The 19726-nt window shown below is 38.2% G+C and overlaps 2 protein-coding genes across 4 annotated transcripts in view; one reads left to right on the top strand and one right to left on the bottom strand.

Moving 5' to 3' along the window:
- LOC306852398 (putative JmjC domain-containing histone demethylation protein 2C) overlaps positions 1-7553 on the bottom strand; it is a 169972-nt gene extending 162419 nt beyond the window's left edge. For 2 of the 3 annotated variants that reach the window (XM_079389161.1, XM_079389163.1), the window contains exon 1: positions 7216-7544. In XM_079389161.1, coding sequence (XP_079245287.1) covers positions 7216-7350 — 135 coding nt within the window. In that variant the 5' untranslated portion in view covers positions 7351-7544. Of the gene's footprint in view, positions 1-7215 lie in introns of all 3 variants that reach the window. The other variant, XM_079389162.1, reaches the window with a different exon arrangement.
- A 2186-nt stretch (positions 7554-9739) lies between these two features.
- LOC306852154 (receptor expression-enhancing protein 3) overlaps positions 9740-19726 on the top strand; it is a 42415-nt gene continuing 32428 nt past the window's right edge. The window contains exon 1 of the mRNA XM_079388819.1: positions 9740-10025. Coding sequence (XP_079244945.1) covers positions 9994-10025 — 32 coding nt within the window. The 5' untranslated portion in view covers positions 9740-9993. The remainder of the gene's footprint in view (positions 10026-19726) is intronic.

The following is a 19726-nucleotide window of genomic DNA, read 5'->3' as shown; positions in this document are numbered from 1 at the left end:
TATGCATTCAAATAATTAGACATACTACACCAGAATTTAATAACAATAAAACATATGGTGAAAGAAAATAAAACACCCACTTATGAAAGTGGATGAAGATTTTAAATTTCTTGAAGTCTTTAACAACCTAGAAGTGATGATGTGTTTTAAAATGAACACGCACTAATGTAAACGTAGCCTAACAGATGTGTAAACTGAAATCAATTTGAACTTTATTAAAATTATTTATTTATTGTGTTGGATATATTTTGTTCCTTTGTGCAGTGGCTCAGGAGATGAGGCTTTGAGTCTGTATAAATATCAACATTAAAAAATATTTTTTTGAGATAATGTAATCTTATTAAAACTGATTTCATAAAACTGGTATCGAAAAAAGTATCGTTCAGGAACCGGTATCGAACTCAAGGTATCGGTATCGAAAATTTTTGAACGATACCCAGCCCTACCGATGATGGATGATAAAATAGCCTTATGAAATACAGAAACTAAATGGTAGAGTACATAGTGCATTGTATAAGTGTATAGTGCATTATCTGGGGCACAACTATTCTCATTACTGTCACAGCAAATGACATGTAGCCTACACACATAGACTGCAGATAATAAAATGTGTCTGTTTCCACATTTGAAGAGTTAAGCGCAAACCTGCATGGTGATTCACACCGCTGGGCTGTTGTTGCTATGGGATACAGTCCAATCACAGGACTAAAATGTCACGTCATCTGTGTGTAGAAAAAAAAAAAAAAAACCGCAGGACTAAATTGTATGAAGTGACAAACTTCATGATCAAGGAAGTCCTCACAAGACTGTACGTATAGTAACAGTTACTATACTAGTAACAGTTGAAACAATAGAACATACTAAGGCAGATAGACAAAAAAAGCAATTCCATAGTGCATAGTATTGCTCAAACAATGAAATGGTGTTGAGTAAACATCATCATGTAATTGTTCTCGCAACAGAGGAGCTCAGTAACATTTGTATGGAGAGTAGTTTTTTTTCCAGAGAGGCCTGGCTGGTACAGGACAGGGGTCAGTCCAGGTTAAACAGGCAGATTCTGAGAAGAGCACATGCGTCACATTCTGCAGGCTAAAAGCAGTGTGACATTATGATCTTCATTAGAGAACTATTTTAGAAGAAAGTGAAAGATTTATTTAGCAGAAAAATGTGAAAATGTAAAGGTTTAACATTTAAATTTATAAATTTAAATGCCAAACACACAGAAGTGAAAAGTAATCAAATTGCACGTTTGGTTTGGAATATACTGGGTACGATTACAAAAGCATGTAACATACAGTACAGTATGCACACTGTGCGTATTCTGCTATTTTTTTTTCTATGCACTAACGTGCAATGCAAACAACATAACGTATCCCACAATGCAATTGACTTGGCCTTAATAATTAGACTACAGGTGAGGTTTGTAATTTCTGGATGTAATTTTACCAAACTAAGGGCCTAATAAATCGGTTTTATAATTTCACCAGCTTTTTTAAAATTTTCATGACTGGATTCCACAATTACTGCAACCATAGGGTCCTACCAAACACAGCTGCAGAAAACAAATAGCTTTCCTGAATACAAACAAACAGAAACAGACAGTATTCTGCAAGCAGTATGCTAGTATTTCATTTAAATATTTATATAGCCATAGACTGTCCACTACAAGGTTCAGTCTTTAAAATCCAGCGTTCAATGGAAGGCTGTTAATTTTCACAAGAAGCCTGACAAGGAATGCACAACGGAGAGGGCATATATCTAACCCAATAATAGAGTACAAAAGTTAAATGTTTTTCCACCTCATTGCATTCACTTATGCGGCGTTCTTCAACACTCCTTGCAAACTACTGTTGCAATTCGCCCCCGAAAGGGAACACGCTAGAATGCTCTGCATTCAGGTTAATGCTCCATCCACCTTTAATGTTTAAACTCCAGGCCTGTCAGCCATAAACCTCTCCTGCCGATAAGTGTCATATCTCTCGTTTTGAACCACTATTTTACAACTGCGAAAGATTACAAGACAGGTTCTTTATATTATGGAAGTCTAATCCACCGACAATTAAGATAGGAAATGTGTCATTGCCTGGGATCAGACAGATCTGTTGTTATTCCCAGAGTAAAGGTGAACAAAAGAAGATTGCTCAATAAAACTTTTTAGAGAAGATATGAAAACGGAGGCTCACTGTCAAAGGAAAACAGTGTAGGGTTATACTGTCAGTCAGACCGAACAAAGAGCAATCTCTCTGTAGGTTAACTCTAGTTCAAGGGAACGGCCTCTCAAAATGGCACCGCTGTGTTCGGACAGCTCCGCTCCGCTGAGATTTTGCTTTAACTTACTTTTTTACTTACTTTTACTTTCTCTTTCTACACATTCCATGTCGGCGCTGATCACCTACAATATAGAAACACTTTTGGACATTGGAAACCGCTACACTAACCTGTTCCAGGACACTTTATCCAGGAATCCTTCATGGCCTCTGGAGATTCTTCGGAACGCGGAGACGAACAATATCCCCCCAAGGCGACGGATCAAGAAACATCATTGTTACTGCTGTGTACATTCCACCACAGGCGGACACCGGCTTGGCTTTGTCTAAACTTCACGATGTGCTCAGCAGCTACATTAACAAACATCCTGACGCTGCCTTTATCATCGCGGGGGACTTTAACAAAGCCAACCTCAAGCAGCTCATGCCAAACTTTCATCAACACGTATCCTGTCCAACTAGAGGACCAAACACACTGGATCATTGCTACACTCAGTTCAAGAATGCCTACAAAGCCCGCTCACTACCGGCTTTTGGCAAATCGGACCATGCCGCCATTTTTCTAACACCGGGATACAAACAAAGGCTCGTTCAGGAACCTCCGGTGCAGAGAGTACAGAAAAATAATGGTTTAAAATTGTACCTTTTTGGGTACAACAGCTTGTCCCTGGAGCAGTACCCTTAAAAGGACATATTTGTACCTTTTATTACCCCTAATAGGTACATATTAGTACCTTAGAGTAGTAATACGTACACTTAAGGTACTTATATGTACCTATTGGGGATAAAAAAGTACAAATATGTCCTTTTAAGGGTACTGCTCCAGGGACAAGCTGTTGTACCCAAAAAGGTACAATTTTAAACCCTTATTTTTCTGTGTGTAGTGACGTGCTGGTCCTCCCACTCAGAGGCTATGCTGCAGGCGGCTCTTGATGACGTCAACTGGGACATGTTCCGGGCGAGTTCTTCTGACGTCAGCGAGTTCACGGATGTAGCATTAAGCTTTGTAAACACGCTAACCGAGCAAGCTACAGAAGCAATAACGATAAGGACATTCTCCAATCAGAAACCGTGGGTGGACAGATCAATCCGTGCTGTGGTTAACACACGCACTGCAGCTTATAATGAGGCTCTTCTGACCGGGAATTTCAGCGAATACAAAGCATCATGCTATGTTCTCCGTCACGCAGTAAGAGCCACTAAACACAGATACAGAGAGAGAATTGAGTCTCATTTCCAGCTCAATGACTCTCGACGGATGTGGCAGGGACTGAGGACCATCTGTGCCTTTGGAAACAAATCCTCCGCGGAGGTGAGAGCAGATCTGTTGCTGGCTGACGAGTTAAACACCTTCTTTGGCCGCTTCGATTGCAACGGCGGCAGCGCGTCTCTGCCGACCAGCGCGTCAGGAAGCAGCAGGCAGAGCAGCGATGATCCTGTAATCACCGTGCCGGAGGATGAAGTTCGGAGGGCGCTAAAGAAAGTGAACATCAGGAAAGCAGCCGGACCTGATGGGATAACCGGCCATATTCTGAGGTCCTGCGCCGATCAGCTCGCTGGTTTGTTCACGTCTATCTTTAATGAGTCCCTTGCTACCTCCGTGGTTCCCACCTCATTCAAAAAATCTGTCATTATCCCTGTGCCAAAGAACAATAAACCCTCTTGCCTGAATGACTATCGCCCAGTTGCCCTCACATCTATAGTCATGAAGGTTTTTGAGAGACTTGTAAAGACCCACATCTGCTCCTCCATACCTGATACTTTGGACCCTCTTCAGTTTGCCTATCGCCCAAACAGATCCACGGACGATGCCATTTCTCACGTTCTCCACTCTTCCCTCACACACTTAGACAGCAACAATGGGAATTATGTAAGGCTGCTATTCATTGACTATAGCTCAGCTTTCAACACTATAGTCCCCATCAAGCTGGCTTCTAAACTCACAGATCTCGGCCTAAACTCATCACTCTGTGACTGGATTCAAGACTTCCTCACCGGCAGACCTTAAGTGGTGAAAGTTGGCCAGTTCACCTCAAACTCCATCACCCTCAACGTAGGGCGCCCCACAGGGCTGTGTCCTGAGTCCCCTGCTCTACTCTCTCTACACGCATGACTGTGTCCCCTCTCACAGCTCCACATCTATTATCAAATTTGCTGATGATACTGTGGTTCTGGGCCTCATCTCCAACAACGATGAGACCGCATACTTGGATGAGGTAGAGAGACTCACATCATGGTGCCAGGACAACTGTCTCTCTCTGAATGTGAGCAAAACTAAAGAGCTGATCGTGGACTTTAGGAAGAGACAGCAGCAGCCCTACACTCCTCTTATGATCAGTGGGACCCCTGTGGAGAGGGTGAGCAACTTCAAGTACCTCGGTGTAAACATCTCCGAGAACCTGACTTGGACTACACACATCCAAACACAGGTTAAGAAAGCCAGGCAAAGACTGTACCATCTGCGACTGCTGAGGAAATTCAGGGTCTCACCAGCAATCCTGAAAACTTTCTATTCAGGGACCATAGAAAGTGTATTGACTCAGTGCATCTCAGTGTGGTATGGAAAAAGCTCCAATCAGGACTGCAAAGCACTACAGAGAGTTGTGCGCTTAGCTGAGCGCATCTCAGGGTCTGCTCTCCCCTCTCTGCAGGACATCTACCTCAAACGCTGCAAAAGTAGAGCTGTTAAAATCATCAAGGACTCTAATCACCCTGGTAACCATCTATTCACATTGCTGCCATCTGGTAAGCGCTTCCGTAGCCTGATGGCAAAAACTGAGAGACTTAGAAGGAGCTTCTACCCCCAGGCCATCAGGCTCCTAAACTCTAACTCTGTCATAACATCACATGACTCCATGTAAATATCACCATATCAATAGCTATTCATAATTTTTCTCTACCTCATATTGCTGCTATTTAAATACCCTGTACAACTTTTTGCACATTCCTCTTATTATTATCTAAGTCAACAACATACTGACCTGCACATTTATATTTATATTTTTTATCTTTATTTTATTTTTTTTCTACTTTTCTTTTTCTTAATATCTGTATACTTTATAATTGCTCTGTCCTTGGAGCGGACCTGACTTACATTTCACTGCTGGTTATACTCTGTATAATTGTGTGTGTGACAAATAAATATCTTGAATCTTGAATCTTGAACATAGCGGTCTTTATGCTGTGCTGCAGTGGGGGAGGGCGATGAACGACCACCAGTCTCATGTTACGAGCTGTTTTCTTAAGCCACAAATCACATGGCCACTTCCAGCTCTTTACAGCCAGTTGTTGCCAATGTGATTGAGGGCAGTAAATGAAAGCTGCATTGGTATTTTTTGCAATCAGAGATTTTGCCATCATCATAATCATCCTCATCATCATCATCATCCCTGGTATCGTAGCAAATAATAGTGGTGCGATGTCATGGGGAAAAAAGGCTGAAGAATTTCACATCTAAACGATGTGATTTTAAGCCACTGAAAATGCTTGTTTACCGTATACTAAATATATACTGCACATACAAGGTTGTAGAAAAGTCTGCTATTTCATGAAAAACTCTTTTTAAAATATCTACTTCAGACTTGGACTATAAATTAAGCAAAACAATACAACTTTATTTTTTTAAATGACTACATTTCCATGTTACCATATTCTATTTTTATTTCCATGCAATGTACAGGAGCCAGACCAGACTACAAGCTTAATTCTTACTTTTTAAAAAGGCAAAGAAACAAAAGCATTTACAGCTTGAACTTTCAGCTGCAGGGCAGTTATTGAGTGCGGAAAAAGTTCTGTGTGCTGATTAGCAGCGGTACAGTTGGTGACCTCAGGACACAGCCCTGAAAACAAACAGCTAGCATACTGTACACACTTTCTCTATACACACAATGACTGGATCCGCTCCATTCATCTCCACCGCATGAGAGCTGTCTTGCTGATCAAAGACCAAGCTAGATTTTGCTTCAAATACATAGGAAAATAATGTAAAGGTCTACACTTTAAATATCTTCCACTTTATACCTTTATTTTAAAATATTTAAATTGCTTCCATTTTACACTTTAGTGTTATAATATTATTATTAATTATATTAAACAATATTTTATAATTTAGGATTTATATATTAGTGGGGAGGTATTTGAGACCCTAAAAAATATAACATAAAATTGTTAAAATATATGAACGTAACACATATATGAACAAGGGGGGCACATATTAAACTGTACAAATTGTAACGATAAAAACAGAAATAATAATTTTAAATGTCTTTAAATTAAAATTTAATTTAAATGCAAATATTAGAAATAAATCTAAAGACCTTTAACAACGCTACAACATTTTTATGAAGGGGTTGGGTAGATTTATGTATATGTTATTATGTTTTACCACTGATAAATTATCTATAAACATCCGGGAACTTATTTACTATGCATTCATGAATGAAAATGTGTCAGAATTGTTTTATGGCCCTGACCATTTACACAGATGTGTTACATTTGGTCCATCTGTTTGCAAAATACTAGATTGCAAGATGTACTATCATGCCAACGCTGAGGTCTGATGAAAGCAATGCAGCAAAGCAAGCTTATGCCTGACAGGGAAATATACTATGAATCAGTATTTCAAATATTTCACTGAGAAATTTTGGAGCAAAACATTTAAACATTACCTCGTTACATGTCAGCGTTCAGCAAAACGTCATATACAAAAAGCAGGTTTTTTAATCGGAGTGACAAGCTGACAACTAATATTACAATCTGGGATCCAAATAGAGCTCTACTACATGACTCCATTGCCTGACTGACTTCCAAGCCTGTTTCCATGTAACTTGCCAAGCGATAAAACCTAGAATAAGCTGACGTTTAACAGGCTATTTCAAAACGCCATATCCTCACTGAAATCTCCCGCTCGTCAAATGTATATTTCGCCGCATGTTTGCCGTTGACTTACCGTCAGTTCGGGATTGTCGTGGTCGCTGTGAGTGACGGCTCGGATGACTCCGGCTCGCCATGACCAGCTCGCGATGTGCGCGGGCTCCAGCGGCTCTTCTCCGCTCACGCACAGGAACCGCTTCCCGACCACCATGGCGAAAAACCCTCGAAAACTTCAACACTCGCACCCTACCGACCGCACATTTACACCGTCAAACTGCGTTCTGAACAAAAAGAAAGAAAGAACCGTGATTTGTTTCGCCTTTTTGCGTGTCGAGCGCAACCCGGGGCATTTAAATTTCTCTCAGCCTCCACCCGCGAAAGATCGCTGGCGCGCTCCGTGAAACTGAACACTGCACCGGATCACTGCGAACGTAAAACTGGTATCCCTCCGCCACACAACTCACAAGTCCATGCAAAACCGCAGCAGGGAGATTTCTACGTCCGCCAGATTGATTCATTCTCAATGGGAGACTAGCTGCTTTCACACTATACGCCAGTGTGAGGAAAATAGTGCTTAGTTGTTGTATTTGGTTCATTAACAGGCAGTGCAGGGGCCTGTACCATGATGGTGGCTGAACAAACTCAGGGTTACAGGATTAGTTTTGAGTTGACAAAACCAAACCAGTCCAATCCGGCTTCATGGTACAGGCCCCAGGAATGAAGAAAATAAAAACAATCAATAATAATAAATAAATAAATCAATAAATTCAGTTTTATTAAAAAAAAAATAATAACATTACTTTTATTTTTATATTTATGAGACAATCATACTTCTGTATAACTATAATAAAATATAAATTAATAAATAATTATAAACTATACACCTAATAATTAAAATATGATTGATATAATAATAATTCTATAAAAATATTATTTTGATATGAATAATGCTATTATTATAGTATTTATAGAGTTGTAACTTTTAGTTTTAGTTACTTTTTCTTATTTGTATGTCGCTTTGGACAAAAGCGTCTGCTAAATGACAAAAGTAAGTAAGTAAAGTATTAAAAAATACACAGTATGTTATTTCTTTCCATTCTGTCTTACAACCACACAGATGAAAATCATTTTACCTTTTGTGCCCAATTGTGTTTCACGCTTTTGCAAGTATATAGCTACTCCAATAGCTGACCTGTGGGCTGTTCGATGATGAGCACAAGAGGAGCTCTGATATATGGGGAGCATATCACCTGGATACAATCAGTCTGTGTCACCTTTAGGTCAGAGCAGAAGATGGAAACAGATATCTTTATGGCTGATAGAATCACAAATCATAGAGTGCCGCTGAGATTGTTGGTCCTGCAGACACTCTGCTGAAAGCAGGACGGCTCATCTGTGCCTGCCAAAAATTAACATCAATGCTTAGAACGTCTTATTGAACATCAATGATTAGAAGCAGCAGCGGAGAGAACACCACAAAATGTACACAAAAGTAACACATTTTTCATTTTCTTTACATGCAGTGTGTATATAATATGTAATTACAACATATACTGTGACTGTATAGTTGAATTTATTGCATAATAGGTCTTCACTGTAGCAGAGCCATTATTATGTGAACATTAAACAAATTACAGATGAAAGAAAGGATAAAGCTGAAAGAAATAATTACCCTCTGCCAAGTGCCATTATATTACCTCAATATGTACTTAATACACAAAGAGAAAATCAGATGCTTAACACCTCAGATGTTTAATTACATGAAGCTGCGAAACAGTATAGCTCTCTTATAGGAATATTCATGAATTTCAACAAGATTGTCAAGAGAGACCACAATTCACAGATGTCATCTGTTGCTGGATGTCTTCCGCTACCCGAGATGGCTATGCTTGGTGTACTATCAGTTAGGAGGCATCACCACCATTCTTCCTCTGGCAGAGAGAGATTACTATCACATATTCACAACAGATATATTGTTGTAATAATAGTGCATGTATTGCTAAATATCAAAAAAGGAAATACAAATAAGGGAAATTACTGTTTCTTTCAACTGTGATTCAGGAATTATTTGCATTTTCCCACTGTAGTCTAAAAATAACATTTTGGTTACACTTTCCCTCATATATTTAGCAGCTGTGTATTATAACATAGATCCTTGTTCAAGCGGTTTAGGTCCATGCTTCAAATCTGTCACTTTGAACAGATCCCTTTATAAGAATTAAACTCTATTTAGGTGCTATTTAAGATTTTGTTTTTTTTTAAAGATAGATAGATAGATAGATAGATAGATAGATAGATAGATAGATAGATAGATAGATAGATAGATAGATAGATAGATAGATAGATAGATAGACAGACATATAGACAGATAGACAGATAGACAGATAGATTGGTCTGTTCCTCTTCAAGGTGACTCTCAACGAATCAGCATCGAATGCGCTGAGAGCGTAATGTTTGCGTCTTCGAAACGACGTCACTTAACAGACATTTTATCTAGCCAACCAATGTTCGAGTTTCAAGTAAACAAATCATATTAGCCAATCACGTAACAGGAAAAGCGGGACCTTTAATCAAATTATGTCTGACGTCAACGTGAAAGCGCACCTTCAGAAACGTCATCGGTTTGGGCGAGAGCACGAAGAAGATGGGCACAACAAGAGTGTCATTATTTTAACTCATATTAACTCCATAGTTAGTTTTATACGGGATGTTTGTGTGTAATACTGATTAATGAGCGAGCGGAGGCTCTCAGGAGGCCGTTAATGTTTGTCCTCGTCTGAAGTTGAACACTGAAGTTGAAGTAAGGTTAGCTTAGCTAGCATCTCTCTCTACTCGGCTCAATCCTGAAGAAAATATGGTGTCCTGGATTATATCAAGATCTGTCGTGTGAGTTTAAACTTCATTTTTTCCCATAAACATAGTTTATTTTTGAAGCTTGGGTTAAATTAGCTCTATTTTACTGGTTAGCCTATTAGCATCAATGTCCTGAAGACTGCACACATTAACAATTGAGAAAGTAGATTAATGATCTTCTCAACCCCTTATCTGTTCATATTGTTCAATCAAAGCGCTTAACTGTTTTTAAACATGACGTTTGGGAAGGATCCGTGTTATTTGGAAGATAAGAACCAGAAGCAGCAAGACATTGTTTTTTGTGCAGTTTGCCGTTTGCCACCGATTGCTGTGTCAGAGGTTTTTGTGTCAGTAGTGAAATTATTAATATGACAGTGGACGTGTCAATGAATATTTTTGTGTTGACTCATTGTACAAGGATTTGTTGGGGCTTTTGGGTAAGGTGGAGCTGTCATAAGGTTCTGACTCATATCTCTGAACTTTTCCTCGCCCTTATGTTAATGTACATAAAGGAGAGGGAGAGACCTGAACACATACAGAAAGAAAGACTTTCCCCCAGGGAATCAAAAAGAATGTTTGTCTAATTTATTTCAAAATTATATATATATCATGATGTAATTTATACTACATATTTACAGTTTTAACTTCATCTGTTCATTAGTTCTTTGATATCATGTCTGTCACTACATGTAATCAGAATTAAGTCGGTTGGTCCATAAAGACCCAACAATGCTGTTCAACCGGAAACAACAGTGTTTGCAGGTTAAGTAACTTATGTAATGTTTGCGTATATGTCTTTTTTTCATTAATTCCAAGTGTGTAGTAGGGATGGCTCGATACCATAATTTTGGCTTTGGTACGATACCAGAATGTAGTACCTCGGTATCGATACTAAATCGATACCATAGATGACAAATAACCAGCCTCAAAACATAAGTGAATTAAAAAAATATATTATTAATAATAATAATAAAAACAGATTCATATGTTAATACCTTTGTATCAAACTGTAACAAAAAACCTAAAGGGAACATAGGTTACATTTTGATGTTGGAGAAAAACAAAATATGCTAACTGAAGTAATAAGATGAAAATATATTCAAATCTTATCTTTTCAGTGCAAACACAGTGCAAACTAAATGTCTCCTAAAAAAAAAAAAAAAACCTACCGGAAACATAGGTTTCATTTTGAAGAAGTTTGAAGAAAAAAAATAGCACTGAAGTTGTGCAATTGATGCAACAAATGTTGCTTTATTGTAAAGTGTTATTCTAACAGTCAAAGTAATATTCAAAATCATGTTATTATTTCTCTCTCAGATTGGTTTCAGATTTCAGACTCAACCAAAGAAAAAGCATTAAATATAAATCTCACTCTCTCTCTCTGGCTTCATATTAGTGGTCGGCAGCGCATCAGAAACATGCCCTTCTTATCATTGATACTAAAATTAATATAGCAAAACTCTTGCTTAATTCATATCCAATTAAAATTTGATTGTATGAAATGCAAGTGCATGCATTACGTGACCAAAACTTCACTGGTTCTAGCGTGTCTCACATGCACATTTGCGCTTACTGTATTACATCTGAATGTGCGTTGATCAGATGTAAATAAAAGGTCAAATCAAATCTGAATTTATGAATGATGCACTCACCTGTCGATCTCTTAATTCTTTGAAAAGCTCAGGATGAGCAAGCGACAAATGCTTAAAAAGATTTGATGTGTTCCTGTGGCAACATGATTTAGGCCTATAGCAACGCTTGCATACAGGTGCAGTAAGGCCAGTTCCTTCACCTTTGTCATCTGTTTTTTATCCAAAGTAATGCCATATTTCACTTATACTGTTCTCTTTATTTATTAATTTTGGGTGTGCTGAGTTTCATCTGTTTGATCCATCGCGTTGTTCTGTTGTCACATTGACCGGTTGCGCAGCAATTTGGGAAGCACTGCCACCTACAGGTGCATTTCGCAACAGCAGCGTATGAAATACCGAATTGAGCAAAATTATGATATCGTACCGTTTGAAATATAATATATACCGGTATTTTTCCAGTATCGGTATACCCTAGTGTGTAGCATTTTAACCTAAACCAAAGTGTAATAAATTTCCACTCATTTAGATTGAATTTTGCACAAGTATAATGACATGAGTAATAATCATCGTCATTAATTAATAATAAAACTTTTGTATAATTCATTATTATTATTCTATATCAAAATCATTGTTGTAATTATTTGATTTACTATTGTGTCGTAAGCAGAAAATGAAACCATAATTAATGTTTGCAAACATTTAGATTTAATTTTTTTCATAATGACTAAATATTTATATTTTATAATTAATAATAATTATTATTGTATATCGTGTTCACTGTAACATCATATTCAGACTGGTGTGTCATAAGTAGAAATGAAGCAAGAATGAATAATTATTTTAATTAATGAGAAACAATCATTTCTGTAAATTGGTTATTGAACATTCAAACAAAAACAATCAGTATCAAACTTCAATCAGTTGATCTCTACTACAAATAGAACACATTTGCCTTATGCCTGGCTCACACTACAGGATTTTTAAAATCCTAACCGATTATGAAATCTGGTTGCAGCACACACATACAGAGAATCTTTGCAGATTATCTTCCCTCAAATCTTAAACATGCACACACTACAAGATTTGAAATTCGCGGCGCATCACACACTACAAGATGTTGCTAAGATTATCTTGCCAGAGGGAGCGCCTCACGTGATCTAGAGGAGACGCGGAAAAGCGGATGTAAACAAAATGGACACTGTAGCGCGACAACTCGTTGTATCAATACTCATTGGAAGAGCAAACGATTGTGGATGAGAAAATGGTTGGGGAGACGTGGTCAACACGGATTGCCAGTTCTTCAGCGAGAATTGGAGGTAAGAATTTAACTACCAGTATTGCTATCTTTTAAAGGTGGCGTGTTTGAATTTTTACCGTTATGGCGCTAATGGCTGGCTAGTTCAAAAGCGATATTGTCACCTGTTGTAGTGTAGAACTGTGCTGTAAAATGAAAATAAATGTAGTTATTATGAAGAAAAGTGTCTACATATTCTAATATAGAGACAGGATATGTGACTGTTGAGCAACAAGACTGATTAGGAGTGTGTAAGTTAGCTGTAACAGTGGTGACCAATATTCACTGAATGTAACGTTAAAACCTGGTTTTATCTATCTATCTATCTATCTATCTATCTATCTATCTATCTATCTATCTATCTATCTATCTATCTATCTATCTATCTATCTATCTATCTATCTATCTATCTATCTATCATCTGCATTATACATTACTTATGATTATTAGTATTGTTATTATTACTAGTGGGACTCAAAATGTCTATGTAAAGGGTATGTTTTTAAATATGGCCAAGGGTAAGCTTATTTAAAATATGATTTTTGTTTTCATGTATAACATTAGTTGGAGGACAGGTCAGGCTTCAGGGAGCTGCTGCAGATGACCTCGGATGAGTTTGAAACCCTGCTAGGGAGAGTATCTCTGATCACCAGACAGGACACCAAGATGAGGCGGGCAATTACGGCCAGGGAGAGGCTCTCCTTGACCCTTAGATTCTTGGCAACAGGTTTGTATATATAACAAATGTACAGGTTTGTCTCTTATGTTTTCATTTTACAGTAATGTTTACTTTCTTCTGTTGAAGGTGAAACCTACAAATCACTGAGTTTTCAGTACAGAATTGGGGCTACTACTGTATCTGATATAGTAAAACACACGTGTGCAGCCCTACATCAAGTCATGGAAGATGATTTTCTAAAAGTTAGAAATCCTTAATAGTTTTATCATTAGTATCACAACAGCAAAAATTCTGACATACTGTATGTACAAATATGAAGATACGCAGCAGAGTTCATAATGACAAACAACATTTTATAAGTATGCTTGACTGGGGAGAATTGATTGTACAATTTAGTTCATGCTGAAATGGGTGGGCTAAGTAGGGTTATAAAAATGTGTGTGGGGAGGGTGACTTGAATTCATATTTAGAAATTCAGTACAGGTTGAGACTCAATTGTTACTCTAGGAGATTAATTGTCAAGAAACCTCTCATGTTGACTGTTGTAAATAAATCTATTGTAATGCTTTTATATTTGCAGACACCAAAATCAGAGGAGGAATGGCAAGCAATTGCCAGGAACTTTGTGAAGAAATGGCAGTTTCCACATTGTCTGGGTGCCCTTGATGGCAAACACATATATATCCAGCCCCCAGCCCACAGTGGGAGTATGTGGCACAATTACAAAGGCAGATTTTCAGTCCTCATGATGGCAGCTGTAGATGCCACTTATAAATTAATTTACATTAGTGTTGGCACTCAGGGCAGGGTCTCGGATGCTGGCCTTTTTGCCCATTCTGATCTAAAGAAAGCACTGGACCATGGTCTCCTGAATGTTCCTCCTCCAGAAAAGCTTCCCGGTTCTGAAATTGTGCTACCCTATATGTTTGTGGGGGATGAGGCATATCCTCTGAGAACGGACCTTATGAAACCTTAGCCCTTCAGGCAGCTGGACCACAACCAGAGGGTCTACAACTACCGGCTCTCACGGGCGCGCAGATTTGTAGAAGATGCATTTGGCATTCTCGCCAATAGGTTTAGAGTGTTCCGTTCCACAATCCTGCTTCACCCAGAGAGTGTCACCAAGATCACCCTAGCATCAGCATGCCTCCACAACTTCCTCTGTGATCGCCGTTCAGAGGCCTACATGACACCAGCACTGGCAGACTGGGAGGATGTAGACCACAGTGTCAACGAGGGAGCATGGAGGAGAGATGGTCTGGGGTGTGCCAGCTGAAAGGTCACGGAACCCTACTCTGGCTGCTAAGCAGCAACGTGACCTTTTGAAAGATTACTTTGTGTCACCTGCTGGCCAGGTGCCATGGCAAGAAAAGTACATTTAGAAAATTGACAAAAAGAAGTGTTTGCTGGTTGTAGTTTAGTGATGTATGTAATGTACATAGTTATCATATTACATAATTTATATATTTTTTCCTTTGCTGATTTGTTGTGATTTAAAATACTTTACTATTTGATTCTGCTGTACTGTATTTTGATGATTTTTTTCATGTTTACAAGTTTTAAATAAAATAAATAAAGACAGCATTCATGATCACATTTCAGTTGTTTCTTCAAGTATTTCCAACATAAAGGATTAAAGTGCCAACTTAATATTTTAAAACATTCATTTATACAAAACTTTCATTTTGAACAACACATACAACCGTTTTAACGGCAACTTAAAATTGGGGCAGAACTGAAGCAGACACCTGCTGTAACAGCTTCAGTTTTTGTTGCTCAACAGTGTCTGTCAACTTTTCGGCGTTTAAGTGCAGGGCTGGGAGTGGGAAAAAGGGAGTTGTGGTCTTCATCCTCTTGCTGGGTAGAGGGATGTGGTCCTATGGTTGAGATAAAATATTAAATTATAATAACATTAGAAGAACTTCAAAGTATGTTTTTGCATACAGCCAAAGTATTTGCAAACTTTTAATTATAATTTTTTTTCGTTGTGCTTGATTCTTAATACTATGTTGTTACCTGCATGAAGTTACAACTGTTGTTTTGTTTTTATATTTTTTAATACATAAGAGCCTTGTTTGTTAAACTGCTCAATTTTCTTCAGAAAAATCCTCTCAGGTCTTACACATTCCCTGATACTCAAGAAAGAACCACAATGAAGGTAATGACACACAGAATTAAGAATCAATTATGTAAGCTTTTGAACTTTTTCAAAAAACATGTGAATCACATGAATTACAGGAAGACGGTGTCAATGTGTGTGTAATTTGAGGATGTTTTATATTGAGGAGTTGCTACCTTATCCGAAAATCATCTATTTAAAAAAAATCTCTAAACCCATCCTGTGCAGTACAAACAGACTAGAATTATTATGATCAAACACGGTATGTAATAATAAGAGAACTGAAGCAGATTTGGCTGTTGTGAAAATTGGAGCCCTACAAGAAGCATGTTGCCAAAACCCCAGTGGGTGATGTATGAGTGACATGTATAAACACTAATGCCAATAATTAATGATAGAAGAACTAGACTATTTCAAATGCATGAAAAGTCATTGTCTCTAGATTTGTGCAACTTTATACCCTGAATGAGTCTTGTACATCTACATTTATAATTCTACCTAGTGCCTCAGATGTGTCTGCAATGTCTTCATCACTGGTGGGGTCATCAATGTCCTGTCCTTCACTCAATAAGTCTTTCACAGATTGATCAAGCTAAAAAATAATAATTTTATGTCAGTGGGGTTTACAAACTTTTATCCATCCATCTATCAGCAAAGTACTGCCAAAACAATTGTATAACAATTTCACTGTATTCTCCCAATAATTATCCACCTTTTTCCAAACGTGCATATTGCATTTTAAATTTAAAATTATGGGTTGCAATTCAGGTTTGGGAAACTTCCATTCAAAAGAGTTCAATGTGTTCTCTTCCTCCAGATTATTTTCTCTATGTATTTCAGTAATATTTAACACCTCATTAATATTGCTGTGGAAATACACGTCCTGATTTTTTGGATTTACTTGGACGTGACGTGTGGTCAAGTATGGTGTCCCATACTCTGATTATTTGCTCAGCATTTGACCCATCCAAGTGCACACGCTGCAGCACCCGGGGAGAAATTGGGGACACTGGTCATTCACTCCCCCCACCTACAATCCCTGCTGGTACCGAGACTCAAACCCATGACCTCTGCGTTACAAGTCCGACTCTTAACAATTAGGCCACAACTGCTCCAAAATTCAGCAATTTTAGGTCTGCTGAAAGTAATTTTTCTTTAATATTTGATGGTTGAACTGTGAGGAGAATAATGCTACCTTATTGTACCCCATTTTTAAAACACATCACTGATTATTTACAGTTTAACACAAGTTACTCCCATAATTCATGCAAAACGCCATGGGTATAGGAAAAAGGTGGATACATGATGAAGCCTACTACATTACTTATTAAACACACATTATCACATGTCATGCCTGTCCATAATATTGCATGCTTACACTGATCTCAGAGGGGCGTTGGGCAACATGTTTCTTAAGATAGTCCAAGCTGCTTAAAAGCCATCTCTGCTTCTGTGTTAACCCTTTTCTCTCCACTGCCGCTAGGTTTGGGTTTAAGAAGTTTTGTGAACTGAGTCCTTAATGTTGTGGCTCTCATTTTAATGTCTTCCACTGAAAATATACAATACATACATTGACACTCAGAGTCTCCTCTCTACATTCGGCTGAATTAATATTGTTAAAATATATATAGGCTATAATAAACTTTTAATGTCCCTTTAAGTATTTTTCTCAAAATGTACAAACAATTATAGAGCTCATAAAGATGTAATGTTTTAACCCTTATGTTCTGTTGAGAGTGGACTGCATGTGTATGTGAGAGACAGAGATTGAGGATATCGTCTTTATGTGAGTGTGTGTGAGAGAGAGGGGAATTGTGTGTGTGTGAGTGTTTGAGAAGGAGGGGGAGGGAGACTGGGAGGTCGTTTGATACTGATAAATTGCTACGTTATCTTTTGACAGACATGTAGCAGATGGTCACTGACACGTCAACTGTTTGTTTACATTTGCAAGCCTAGCGCGCTAGCAGCTTTCTATACTCACCTGGTACGTTTAAAACCGACACGATTTCTCCCCAGCTCTTCTCTTTATCGCTACGGTTGTGATACAGCTTTGATGACACATTAAATAGACAATCATGTTGTTGCCACAGCTCAACAAGTTGCTCCTCCATCTCTGCATTCCAACGGGTACGTACAGGTTTCGCGGTCGCCATTTCAAATTGTTCGTCACTTCCGTCTCCTTATAGACTTCTTTCTTATTGGCTATCGATTTAAAATCCTTAATATCAAACATGTTTGATATTAATCGGGGCGGCCCCGATTTTGTGCGAGCAGATCGGGAGGTGCAAAATTCGATCGTTGAACGACTCACATTACGAGATAAACTGCGCCGAACATCGGGACCGAGCGAGGTGCTCCACAAGATTTCTGCTCCGATTTTCGGGAGAGGAAAATCGGGGCTAAATCGGGTTAAAAATCCTGTAGTGTGAGCCAGGCAATTAGGGTTGGAAAGATTTGTATGATTGATGATGTGCCTGTCCTTGTTTGGTAGCTCATTTGCAAACAGCAGAAAGAGTATCATTTTGGTTTATTTTGTGGGCAAGACACATTTTGCAACGTGGTCCCCATACAGCATTCCAGAGTCACAGGCCAGCAGTTAGGAAGAGACATAGTCAGTCATAGAAACCAGCAAGTACTATATTACTGTCCACCTTGCTAGTTTAGGGTTATAATTCTGTGGTTAGGATTTTACAACATATACGATGTAGAAGTTCAAATATAGGACAATAACTGTAAGCTTATGGCAAGATGATGAGAAATCAAGACCACATTGTCTGTTTGAAATGCTGCTGTGGGCATATATGATGCATGGACGCTTTCATGGCTGATATTTTTTTTTAAATTTTTTAATTTTTTTCAGCTTTGTCTTTTTTCTTTTTGAAGATTTAAAGTACTATATATGTACAGAATGACCCAAATCGTTCAAGTCAGCAGTATAATATTAAGAGCAGGTAAATGTTAACGTTGAGGATGAACAGATATGTCTGTTAACTTTGTTAGCTTTATAAGCTGGTCTCTGGGAACAGGTTTGTCCTCATTGTCTTTGGTCAGGATCATGGTGGTGTTTATGTATCAACTACAGGCCTGTTTTTCTTTGGTAATTTTAGTTGCTTTTCATGATTTTACTAAGAAGTAGTAACAGGGCTCAACGTTAATGATTTTTTTCTACTAGCCCGGTCAGGACATGGTCCAAACACAAATAGTTTTTTACCAATGTTACTATTTGTTCTCATAAATGGCCAATATCACACGAGTGGCCATGAGATATGGCTGTATCACAGCATGCCAATATACAGCCATATCTCATGGCTATGAGTGTGATATTGCATTTATACAACAGTTCGATGGCACGAGTGTGTAAATAAATAAGAAACAACAACGGAGTGTCTTGAAAAACCTTCTTTTGTGCAGAACTACTTCCTTCTGCCACAGATTCAAAACTCAGTTTAACAGCTGAGCCCAAGTCTCTATTACTAATTCGAAAATGTCACTTTAGAACTAGTAATGAAGGAATGTTGACTTGCTTCATTAAAAGTAGGGATGTCAATGATTAATTGATGATCGATTAATTGTCGATAAGATTCAAGGTTTTTATTCGTCACACACAATTATACAGAGTATAACCAGCAGTGAAATGTAAGAGATGTAATCGATAAAAACTATCGATGGTCAAGTCAGCAGTTTCATTTTGGGGTGTGTGCGGCTCATGTGCAAAACACGTGCAAACGGCTATGAGTGACGGGGTTGGGTCTTACACTAAAATAATTTATTAATGTACAAACTACGCTTTTAATGTGATCCAGATTTTAAAAGTAGCTTACATTAAAACATATACAATACAAAGTTATTTTTTACATGGTTCTTTTTATTGAAATGCAGTAAGTCATGTTCAATTATAATTTCCCTAGATAATTGTTTCATATCGGGCACTTCGCTTTGACAGGGCTGCGGACGCGAGCAGGACAGATATAGACCATTTCAAGGACGTAAACAATAACAAAGGCGTTGGAACGCCTGTCTGTGCATGTCTAGTCCTGAAGCATTTCCGGT

The sequence above is a fragment of the Barbus barbus genome (assembly GCF_936440315.1).
Source record: "Barbus barbus genome assembly, chromosome: 32".
Taxonomy (NCBI): domain Eukaryota; kingdom Metazoa; phylum Chordata; class Actinopteri; order Cypriniformes; family Cyprinidae; genus Barbus; species Barbus barbus.
This window is presented reverse-complemented; position numbering and strand designations above follow the sequence as displayed.